This window comes from Filicampus tigris, chromosome 9 (genome assembly GCF_054856515.1).
Source record: "Filicampus tigris isolate MCC_2025a chromosome 9, RoL_Ftig_1.0, whole genome shotgun sequence".
NCBI classification, from domain to species: Eukaryota; Metazoa; Chordata; class Actinopteri; order Syngnathiformes; family Syngnathidae; genus Filicampus; species Filicampus tigris.
Window position 1 is genome coordinate 21,746,509 of NC_141225.1, and position 12,431 is coordinate 21,758,939.

Sequence of the window (12,431 nt, forward strand, 5' to 3'; positions counted from 1 at the left end):
TCTACAACACCTGCTTGGTAGTGTGCATTATATGCTAGTAAATGATGGATGTAGGCGGGTGAGACTTGAGAAACTGCGATGAAGTTGGTTCCATCTGCAGAAAATGCTTTCGAAAAAGCTTTCAGACTGCCCCGAGTCCTCATCCCATGAGTTGATGATACATCTCCAAGGAGCAAATGAACGAGTAATCTTCACAGATCGCGTCATTTTGCCACATCCAATATGGCTGCGTTTGGGGTCTGTGCTGTAAATGATGTATATGGTAATACTTGCCAGCGGGTGATGCACAGAGCGCCACACTGAGTGCCAGAGTGCTGAATTGTGTGCAAGATCATCTTGAAAAATAAAATGGAGCAAAGTAAGGACCGTAAATGGTAATAATAGTAATTGGGCCCCCACACACATTTTATGCACCCCTCTTAAGGATGCGGTCTAGCAACAGCTCTGGTGAGGGAGAAGTGCTAAAGTAGTCAAAACATTTCTTTTAGAGAATAATTTCAAATAGTTATATTGAATTGCTAGTATTTAAAACATGAGACTCTTGCCTGAGACTGCACATAAACATGGCCTTTGGAAGAAGAGAAGAATGACTTTTGTTAGCGGAAAATCATCTCAAAGGTAAAGGTGTGTATAAGATATAAATGAGGACTAAATGCAGTGATCTGAAAATCTTGTTTACATCCATTGATCTGGTCATTTTCACTTCCTGTGTAGTTAGGAGTTATAAATCGCAATGCTCAATCCTTCTTCAAATTTTATCTCATTTTAGAGCAAATATTCCCAAGGCAAAAAGTTCAAGTAGCTTAGCTGTTGGCAAAAAGCATTTTTTTCAAGCCTCTTTGCAATATTCATGACAACTTTTACAGGTTGGTTATAACTATGCGCACTGTTGCTTTGTCCGTGCACTTGTCATTTTGTATTCAAATATCAAGGCGAGTTAATTTGCAAGCAAGGAAGACAAATTCATCCATTTTCGTGGTTTAGGCCCCATTACTTTGAAAGTATAGACTAACTTCAAACATCTATACAGTATTTTAATTATAAAGGTGGGAGGAAGTGGAAGTACCCAGAGAAACTCACGCAAGCATGGGGAGAACATGCAAACTCCATACAGGATGCAATTCACTTTTCTGTGCACTCTATTCAACCCAAAAGGAATTGTTGGACAGATTGTTCTTGTGTTTTCTCTCAGGGCCCAATTAAAAAGTTTTTCTTTTGCCTGCGGCACACTGTAAGTGTGAATGTGTTGAATCACATCGCTGACACACAAGCTTGAAGCTTTAACGAGAAAATCTGTATAGAGAAAAAATATAGTTACAAGTCTATTCAAATAATTTCAAGTTCTGCAATCCGAATAGAATGGGACCGTAGCCCAAATTGAATAAATAATACTGCATTCCTCATATAAGGCAAACTGGGGTCCGAATAGGTTTAATGTTGTTTAATGAGATTCTAAAATAATTATACAAATGAATGGTTTTGTACGGATAGACTAGCCGACAAGTGTACATTCTGATTGATTAAGGAGGGAGTTCAACCCACTTGATTTTTTATTTAATGGCTTTAATATCATGTCATGGGACCGACTCACAGCATTGCCTGGCAGCAGTCAAGTAGGAGTGAAAAATTCAGGGAGATTGTAAGAATGGCTAAGGTCGTTTGCATGATGATGTTTATTTATTAAAATCGGTATTTGGATAGAATGTGGGTTACGAGCGGAGCAACAGGAAAAAAAAGAAAAGAGAACGGGACAGTAGTCCTACCCCTGTATGGAAGGTCAGGACAATGTATGGTAGGACAGGACAGGACAGGACAGGGATTACAAGAGGAAGAGAGCAGGACTGGGATAGTGGACTCTGCTGTGCAATTAAAGTATGGTGGAATTGGCTGTGTAAATTCTAAACACCTGTAGCAGAGGAGTGCAAGCAAGAGAGAGCCCAGGAAGTTAGCAAGGTCATAAAAGTTGCTTATAGTCATATAGTGGCCTCACAGGGACCCAAGGTGGTCCACTAGCCCAACCGAAGCGCCCCAAAACCGGCCACCAAGAGGTGAGCGTAAGGATGACCAAGAGAAGGATTGTAAGTGGGAGCGCCCCAGAGGTCCACGCCGGGCCCCATATAGGAGGTCCAATGAGGGGACCCTGTCTCCCTGCAGCCATCCAGCCAGAGGGGAAAAGGAACAAATTCAGTGCAGCAGCGAGAAACATCTTTGGATCATCTGGTTGATCATTACGTGTATTCAGACTGACAAATTCAGATGAAGGAAACTTTGAAATAGTCTTTGTTCTCTCTCGTCAGAGCAGATGAGAGTACACTCAGTAGGCCATGCCACGGAGTTCCTCACAAGCTGGGGGACAAATTTGAGACAATTTGAGGCCAATTCAACTCGCACTGCTTCAGAGAGGGCACTGCCTGGATTGTTGTTAATCATCTCTCCAAAGAACATTTCATCATGCCTTTGGGTCATTATTTTCTGGGTTGGCTGAAACGGTTGCTCATGCTTCCGCTGGCTCGTGTTGATGTGCGTAAAGGCCTCCCTGTTTCATCTCGAGGTTGTTTAATCCTTCAACCTTTGAACTGCAAAATTCCTTAAAAAGACTCAGCAATTTTGTTTATGATCACACATATCATTGTTAATCATCTCTACTTGTTACTGAAGGATGTTGCTGCTAGGAAAAAATAAAAAAATCCACCCTGACAGTTATATTGACTGAAAAGCCTCAAGGAATAACGTCTTCCTCATTCTAAAATGTTTTGCCATTATATTTTAAAATGTTGTGCATTTCATTGAGTGAAATAAATTGTTGATGCCCAAGCAAAACACAAGTTAGTAGCCCACTACAGTAGGTGGGAAAAACCTTGCTGGCAAGCACAGCGATTAGATGTTTCTTGGTCACTAGATTTGCGCACAGCTCAGGAGGACTTTTGCACCACTTTTGCCATTTTACACAGACTCTAGATGGATTGATTGCTTTTTGTTTATTTGCAGGGGTGGTTTAGAAGGCCTTCTGTGACTCTTTTTCCCTACACAGGCATGCCATCTGCTGGGTTTCGGTTATTACTGCACACCTAATTAAGGAAAAGAAAGCATAAGATGAGACAGGCAAGCAGGGACGAAAATGGCTGCAATGGTACTATTCTTTTGTTTTTAGTAACTTTAACAGCGACATCTCGTGACAAATTCCCATTGTCACAGAACGTGAAACATGAAATGATGTAATACTTCCAGTTAGCAGCTAGGAGGAGCTCGTCTGCTCTGATAGAGCCGGAAACAGCATCTCCGTGGTTTGTTGCCGGAAATGATAAAATAGGGTAACCCACCAGAGCAATGAGTGGTCCACATGTCGACTTGAGCAACGGCCTCGAGGATGTTATTATTTCATTTAAACCGGATTCAACTGAGCATACGTTTCCTGTGTTCCAGGTAATGTCTCTAATCAGGTTTGTCATGAGTTTTGTTGTCATCTCCATGATGTGTTGGTCTTCGTTTTCATCGGAGTTTCGTTTCTACGGCGGCGACGTAATCCGAATTTGGATTTAAATCGGACCTGAAGTCTGCCAATTTATGTTAATTTAGTATTTAGTAAAATGAAGATGCATATTTTAATGGAAAACACTTCGGGACTAAAATAAATAAAACAAACGAAATGTGTGACGGCTTGTTCTGAAACCTCAGCGCAATAAGGTTAAAAAAAAAGTTGTTGTTTTTTTTTAAAGCTAAATTACAACAACAACCCCCTCCCACACACACACACACTTGATTGAACTTTATCGTTGCAGAAGTCTTTGTATGTTACGTTCTTGTATTGTTTATTTTTGTTACATTTGTTTTTATTTTAGTTTTATAATTCTTTAATTTCAAATTACACAGCAATCAATTTCACAAGTTAAACCTATTCCCAGGTGTTTCCAGAAATGTTAATTATTATTATTTTTATCAACAAACTTGGTCTTCACTCACTTGGCTTTTTGTTTAGTGTATCAAAACAATTTGTATAAACCGGAAAGAAGGGCTTCACCATTATCATTCCGTCTTAATAAATATATGAATGGCTTGCGTGAGATTGGTAATCATTTAATACCAGTGATTGTGGGCAGTGAGGCAATGATCTCTTTAAGACAGACCTGCTCATAAGGATTTTATATACTCTATTAAAGTCACTGTAATTTTCATGTGCTTCAGTTTATACGTGTATTCCCTTTTGTGTATTTACTGCATTGACTTTCCTACATCATTCGTTTTCTTTTTAAGACAGAATGACAAAAATGTACATTCTTAATTTTTATGTTGCAATTTCCTCCTGTGTTGTGTTCAACTCTGTATTTTTCAGTACTCTCCAGTCAACGTTCAAGGACCAGGATGCTCTGTTGACCCCAGTGAAGTTACACTTCCTGGTTGCTCCTGCCTTTCCCACTCGTGCATCATTGAGAGCTGTTGCTGCCTGCAGACCCATGGACAAGCCTACACCAGTGATGGCTTGTTGCTTAGCATTAATGTATCGGAAATCGGTCACTCCACCCCGGTGTTTGAGTGTAATGCCCTTTGTTCCTGCAGTGACAGTTGCTCAAACCGAGTGGTGCAGAGAGGGCTGCGATTACGTTTGCAGGTATGCACCACGAGCAACAGGGGGTGGGGAGTGCGGACGCTTCAGCGGATCCCGCATGGGACGTTTGTGTGCGAGTATGCAGGGGAGGTCATCGGTTTTGAGGAGGCACGACGAAGGCAACTTGCACAGACATTTGAGGAAAATAATTACATCATAGCCGTACGGGAGCATGCGGGCTCGGGCTCCATCGCTGAGACATTTGTAGACCCCGCCACTGTGGGAAACATAGGTCGCTTTCTGAACCACTCCTGCTTGCCCAACTTGTTCATGGTGCCGGTCCGTGTGCACTCTTTGTTGCCCAGATTGGCACTGTTTGCTGGCCGGGATATCGATGTTGAGGAGGAGCTAACGTTCGACTACTCTGGAGGCTACAGAAACCAAACACCTGGAAAGCTACACTTCACGCAAACTGACATTGCCTTTCAGGCCAGTAGGACGGTCCAGAGGAAAGCTTGTTACTGTGGTGCCAACGACTGTACAAAGTTCCTGCCTCTGGATTTATCGGTTTTAAACTAACCTAAATTGAATGTTGCCTCGCGTTATGTTGCATTTGTAATAGATATACTGTAGGTAAAGCCTATGTGCGTGTGTGTGTGTGTAGACACACACGAACATGTTCTGTCATCATTATTTTGGTCTCGTAATGTGGAGGGAACTCCTTGACATGTCCTTCTTGCTCAGTCTTTTTCAGGCATTGGAGAATGCATGTTCCGTGCAGAATGTGTTTCAGTCAGCATGTCCTAGCACACAATATCCTATTACTTCCTCAACATACGCGTTTTGTCAGGAGCAGGAGGATTGTTAACACTGGCACATGCTAAATAGGTTTCATCTAGTATAAACATTGCTCACATGTTATTATAAGAGAGAAAGCCTGGTGCCAGGAAATAATTTGTCCATCCATAAAGCAAAACCTCCAAGTGGCAATAAATGTTGCCGTACTCTCATTTGTCGTCCTCAAGAATCTTTCTTTTCGAGGTATTTGCAGCTTCTCATCCCTCTTGGACCTCAAGAGAGGTGGGACCAATTAAAGCGGGCTAGGGGGTATTTTGATGTAGAAATAAGTTTGATTCCCCAGTCGCGGGAGGAGGCGGAGTGTCCCACTTTAGTATGACTACTTCTGAAATCAGGCCCCCCTCTCAATGTGGCCCATTTTTCGACTTGACCTGCTTTCGTCTTATTAATATCAACATTTGGGTTAATTAGAATGTCTTTCATGCAGAAATGGGACCATTGCTCCAGCCACATTGGGCCTGGGAGACATGAAAATGTAGGAGTGGACACGCAATGGAGGCTGATTACAGGTTGCTATTTTCCATCTAGTAAGAAGAGTGAAAGGTGTTTTGTCAAATTAGTTTTTTCTCCTTGCATGGTCTTACCTGTGCACGGCAATCAAATAAAGCACCCTCACTGTTATTTGTTTGTGTTAGGTTTAAAGATCATTCCTCAGACAAATTGAATCCTACATATGATTATCTTTTTCACCACTGCCCATCATCCTTTTCCATCTTTGTGTTGCGTTAGTTAATTGGAGGAAAACCAAATACTGAGGATGTTTATATAATGCATAGAAATGGCTGGATCAAACTGTAGTTGTCAGCTGATGAGGTTGTGTAGTGTTTTAATGTCTTCTACAGTTTCTAACATTGAACGCAAAATTCTTAAAAACATGTGTCCTCCTTGTGCATGTGTATCCCACGGCCGTTGCAACATATCTATGAGTTTTATAAGAACAACCTCAAATTGTATGACTCATTTTTGTTTGAGTCCCTGGAATCCCCATGGCAACCGAATGTGTGTACAGGTGCTGATTGGTCAGTGCTGGTTGTGTCTTGCAAGACAAAAGACTGTTCTCAAATCTGGACTGTTCACAAGAGCCAGGCTTCAAACAAATAGATTTTTTCCGGGGTGGTCGCCTAGCAACCACCTGTTAATCACATTAGGTGAACTGTACATCACATGATGGTAAGGATGCTGAACGATGCATGAAATAGTAAGATCCTTCATATTGTCGTTGACAGGCGTTGAGTTCAAGTAAAAGTGGATGCTGCACTCTCGGCACGGAGTATAAATGCATCAAAACAAACAAATACTTAAAGGGGAAGTCAAACCCAAAATTGTCTGTAAATTTGTCTGCAAATTGTCCATCACAATATAATAGCAGTGGCACGTACGACATTTGACAAGCATACAAACTTAGTGAAGCACCTCAAAAAAAGCAAATACGATGAGGCCAGAAAATCCCCATTGCTGTCTCATCATACAAACTGTAATGATATTTTTACACAAGACGTAGCCTATTAAAAAAAAAAGCTACAACCGACCTCATGCCTAAAAAGTTTAGCAAGAATGTCAAGAGAAAATTCGGAGCCCTCCCTTGTGACTGATCTTTGCAGATTACCAGCAATGAAATCTGCTTAGAGAAAATTCTGAATGTCAAATACGTGGCACGAAACCACTTTCTTCTCTGATGTTATTCTCCTGTCGTATTCACAGCATAGCACAAGACTTGGATCACAGGAAATGCTCCCTTTCTCTTGCAAATCAAACACCTGGTGGATAATTTACCTCAGTGTGCTTGTGTGTTTATGTATGGTCTGACATCATGATTATGCCGTATCCAAGGGGATGTGATGGAGTGGTCCTCAGCCCAGTGCAAATAATGACGAGGCCAGCTACTTTTAAGACGGCAACGATTCCAAAATTTCAATTGATTGACACCACCACATTCGAGTAAGCGGCGAGGCAAATCACATGCTAATCACATCGTGATGATTTATAGATAAACCATTAAGTCACTAACACTGCAAAACCCTGAGCCCTAATTACAGTATAGCAGGTCTAATAATCCTATTTCCAAAGGGAATACGCAGGCCATTACACCAGGATAATTGTCTTTTATATTTAGTGAGAACATTTGCTGCATTATTTCAGGGTACTGTCATGGCGTCCTGTAGACCTGTACTTGAGTATCCGCATACTCATTGCATTCTTCAGTTCAAATGACTAGCAATTAGACAGACAGCAGCGCTGTGGAGAAAATGCTAAAGCAGACGCGACCGTTACTTCAGAGGCTCTCCACGCTCGTCTGGGAAACTTGCCGCCGGCCGCTTGCTCATGTGTGAGCGCTGCGTTCAGGTAGAATTAAAGTTAAACCTCTTAAGTCGTGACTCTGAGACTCACTCGACCCTGCGGGGACATGATGTAATTCACAGTTACTGCATGTCAATAACAGACAGAGAGGAGATAATGGACTCGTGTTTGTGTGACCTACTCATACGTTTTGCAAGGCTTGGAACGTATGTCGAGCAGTTTCACTGTGCATTTATTCACACCGTCTCGTTCCGTCCTGGCGTCCCTCATATTCTGTGGTGAACTTGAGAAAACCTGAACTCCATGTTCTCAGCGCAACAACCAGAGCGGAGGAAGGAGAGTTTAAAATGTAAAAAGTCCTTTTTTATTCTTATTATTTTGTATAAAGCTTATTTTGAGAGATGCATGAAATTAGTACTGTATCACCCTTGTACTTTTAGTTCAGAATGACAGATTAGCGATTAACTATGGTAGGGTTTTTTTTTCCCAGTGGCGCTGTGACTTTAGTGGGTCACTGTCCCAGATACAGAATAGGAGTAAAAGCCATCACACCGTGTATGGTCTTGTGAAAAAGCGAGTTGTGCAAGATGTATCCTGATTTTCAAGTTGAATCATCCGCACATGGTCAGGTTTGAATTCGCGCGACAAAAAAGACAACCAGCAGAGTAACTCTGAAATCTCTTATGCAAGTAAAGCATGTTTTGCAAGCATGGTCAAAACAAAGGAGCATCAGAGACACAGACAAGAAGACTGCCAACCACTGTGCCCACACATAGCGGCCTGGGGAAGGCCTGACGTGCACATGAGGATATTCACTCTAAAGTGCGCACAGGGCTGAATTTTGCAAAGCTGTACACCCACACTGATGGTTGCTACTTTTTTAGCATCACCCTGTCTCCTGTGTGTTTCTTGCATGCAGATGCTCTGGTGTGGGAAGAAAATAGGCCTTCGCTATGTTTCCGTGTCAGAGAATAACTCACAAGCATAACTCAAGTCACACTCCCTCTCACTGAACTTGCGATCACGTACTGCATCCTACTTAAAGCTTCTGGGCTCCTTGAGTAGCTAAATGCAGGTAGAAAATAATGTGCGTTATCACTTCAGAATCATGATCATGATGAAACAGTAGTTCTTTTATTTTTTTTTAAACACTTTACCACCGATTTCCCCCTCCCTGTAGCCGGAGGTGGCCAGTCTCCTGTATACCGTAACCATGACAACTGAGCACTCAGTGATCTGTAGTCAACATCACTTAGTGTCGAATGTGGCAAAAGCCTGGAAATGCTTGTAGTGGCAGATGGGTTATTTCCTCAGATATTGCAATGTCACGAAAGTGATGATGCTCTTGAAAGCACTGTGACAAAACACGTCCATCACGCTTGAGTTTGCAAGTGATTGTGACGCAACACGATTAGCAGCCCATTTTTTTTTTTCACTTTTAAAGTTTTGGAAAACAACCATATGTGCCCATTGACATCCTTTTCTGCAACGAAAGAAGATCATTTTCTTGTTTGTTTTAAATGTGTATAATTCTAATTTCAAGAATGATTTTCCTGAATGTCAGCGATGGGTTCACCCACACACTACTTTCACTTTGGAGTCATCTGTTGTACCTCTGTGTGTGCTCCAGTTATAGAAGAGGATGCCACATTGGGATTTTAATGGGTCAGCTGCAAATAAACCAGATCACTCAAACTTGAGGCTACCAAATCTTACATCATTACATTGGTTGCCTCACTTGCCTGATTCATCCACAAAGCAACAAGATGATTTGTTGGGGTGCATAAGGAAAACAAATAATAACCAAAACATACTCAAAACGTTATTTCAAAATGATCAAAAATGTAAAAAAGAAGAATGAGAGAGAAGAAGAAAACAACAAACATAAAGTCAAATTAGTCCAGGTTTTTGATTGGCGACTGCCCAAACAAAACACGTTTAATTCACACCCTTTTACCGCTTGACATGCACAGCTTGATCCCCCTTTTATAAGCATGACGTGTGTGTTTCTGTTTCTGACATGATGTACAATAACAATCTCTTCCATGGGGATCTGATCAGAGCTCTAATGGCCCATTTTTCATGATTCTATTGAATTCGAGCCTGATGGACTGGGATTTTAAAATTATACAAGCATCATAAAAAAACATTTGACTATTTCGTCTCATTTTCTAAGATCAACCCTCGGAAGTGGTACAGTGTCAATGATAAACAAAACCTTCAATGTCATTAATTCCATCAGTCGTTTGGCACAAGCAGAGCAATTGAGCAAACAAGATAAAAAGCCTGACTGAAATGTTCTTTTATGATTGAGTGTTTTTTTTGTGGTGATTGATGCTGTTTGATTTATAATGTGTTGGTGTCTAACATGGTAGCTGGTGTCTATATCTAACTAAGAAGGCTATATTGCTAGCTTGACGTCTGTTCACCCTTTAACGGCTAGCACGAGACTGCTCAACTAGCTTTGGTTCCCAGTCTGCCCCTTTAGAAATAACTGGCCCTATTTTCTTTGCAGAACTTTACCAAATGTGCACTAATTTGATCCTCCATCCACAGGTTGTGCTGGATTTAAGTTAGTTTTCATTTTGCAAACCTAAAAACCTTTGGTGGATCTGGTGGCGCACAACAGCAACACAACATGTTTTTGTTATTGTTAAAGTACCCGATGTTTCATCCCACCTTTACTCTTTTTAGTGTGCCAGCAATGAACTTCAATTGTGGCAATTTATCGACATAGCGTTAAAGAACGACGTTTCCCATGGATCAGCGCGGCAGTATAAATAGGCAGAAAAGGGGCGGGCCATCAGTGACATGTGGAGGAGTGGAAGCCGATTGTAGCTCAACGTTGCCTCAGCTGTCAGAATAATAACGCAGCTCACTCACTCTCTCCCTACCTGGACTTCCACCACCATGGGGACTTAACCGAGGATAGCACGGTGGAATTGATCCTGTGCTGACCTAACTAGCTTCCGTGTCTTTGGCTGGTTTGCCGCCTTAACTTCATTTTGGACAGGTAATGATGTGTGCTTTCAGTTTAACACTAGACTAGAGCTTTCAGCATCGTAGTGAAGGAAATAGCCCACGCGCTATTTTCCATCTACGACACAGTTGTTGTTGTTGTTTAATTACAGTAAATGATTGTGTGTGCCTATACACAAAAAATACAAGCAGAGCGAAGGTTGAAAATGCGCCCGTGATAATTTCAACTCACAATTGGAAATTGATTGCACTGGAGCCACAATAGTCATATCATGCATATCATATAATGCTAACAGTGGAATCTAGAAAGTTGCATCATGAAAGTGAAATTTTGATCTGTGTCACTCTTGGTTTACTGTTTATGGCTGTTATTTGTGTGAATATGTTTTAATAAGTAATGCATCGCAAAATATAACTAATTACTGGAGCCTATTATATGCCTGGAGTGAGGTTTAAGTCACCAAAAGGCTTTACGTTGCATTCATTTTAATGGAAAAGAACATCAGTTTATTTTTATTGGTAAATGCTTCAGCCTTCTATTCTAAAGTTTTCCACATTAATCTGCCAACTGTAACATTTTCACAGAATTCTGAACCCAAGACTCTCTGAGTAATGGTGATTTTAATGTATTAATTTAGTTTGTGAAAGCTAAACAATTAACCATATCAGATATAATACATGACCTGCATTTAAAAATTCTGGCTTTACGAATATAACAATAACTAAGATAATGTATGCATAGCTAAATGAGGCATCCGCCTTTTGATATTTGGGTATGATGGGGATTTTCACAAGAATATGCCTAAGTATGCTGGGAAATGACTTAGATCACAGGTGTCAAACTTGAGGCCCAGGGGCCAGATCCGACCCGCGACATCTTTTTATGTGGCCCGCGAAGAAAAATCATGTGTGTTGACTTGACATGTTTTTTTGAAATAATCTTCACTGTGAACACAACATATGGGATATTTCAAGCATTTCTTACCAATCCTTCCTTTAGAATAAATTGAGAAATAGTTGAGCACACTATTTACTGGCTTCTGATTTCAAAACTAGGGATCTATTAATAAGTTGTCTATAAGGCGATCATACACTTACACGGGTTAACAGTCGTAACGGCCCTCCGAGTGAAATCAGAACTACGATGCGGCCTACGACAAAAATGAGTTTGACACCCCTGACTTATATGATGCATGAACACATTGAAAGGAGTCATTCATAGCCAATGAATGTGTCCTTGTGTGTTTGTGTGTGTGTAGTCACACATAGACGCACATGCACGCAAGCTGTACAATTGACAAATTACGCTACACTACTGCAAAATATTTGTACTTTGAAGTGATTGTAACTAATTGTGATTATCTCCTTTTTGTGCTCATTTTCAGGAGCTGCTAAGTGTAAGGAGCTATGTCGGACAAGATGTCCAGTTTCCTCCATATTGGGGACATTTGTTCCCTATATGCAGAGGGCTCCACCAGTGGATTTATCAGCACCTTAGGGTAAGTGTATAACCCCGTATGCTAACATTCTTGACTCATATACAAAGACCACCCGGCCAGCATTGTTCTCAAGTCGTGATTCCAGTGTACTGTACTTTCATACCTCATAACATTGTTATTCTGAAGCCTCCAAGACAGGTGAGGAAATAAATCTTTATGTAGCATAAAATAATAAAGAATTTATATTATCAAATTAACCCAAATATATATTTTAAGTATTTTATATTTCGACACTAAATTCTATTTATTATATT

The 12,431-nt window shown here is 40.9% G+C and overlaps 2 protein-coding genes across 21 annotated transcripts in view; both read left to right on the top strand.

Moving 5' to 3' along the window:
- The first annotated feature begins 3,267 nt into the window (after positions 1-3,267).
- On the top strand, positions 3,268-5,553 carry setmar (SET domain and mariner transposase fusion gene). 2 transcript variants are annotated; one of them, XM_086040855.1, is made up of 4 exons: positions 3,268-3,423; positions 4,331-4,469; positions 4,555-4,606; positions 4,909-5,553. In XM_086040855.1, exons 1-4 carry the CDS (start codon positions 3,328-3,330, stop codon positions 5,120-5,122), a joined length of 501 nt encoding a protein of 166 aa, XP_085896981.1. In that variant the 5' UTR covers positions 3,268-3,327; the 3' UTR covers positions 5,123-5,553. The 2 variants fall into 2 exon arrangements, with proteins under 2 accessions (XP_085896981.1, XP_085896980.1); XM_086040854.1 differs by having other exon boundaries at positions 4,331-5,553.
- Positions 5,554-10,520: 4,967 nt separating this feature from the next.
- itpr1b (inositol 1,4,5-trisphosphate receptor, type 1b) overlaps positions 10,521-12,431 on the top strand; it is a 57,903-nt gene continuing 55,992 nt past the window's right edge. For all 19 annotated transcript variants that reach the window (XM_086039697.1, XM_086039704.1, XM_086039706.1 and 16 more), the window contains exons 1-2: positions 10,521-10,712; positions 12,064-12,177. In XM_086039697.1, coding sequence (XP_085895823.1) covers positions 12,086-12,177 — 92 coding nt within the window. In that variant the 5' untranslated portion in view covers positions 10,521-10,712; positions 12,064-12,085. The remainder of the gene's footprint in view (positions 10,713-12,063; positions 12,178-12,431) is intronic.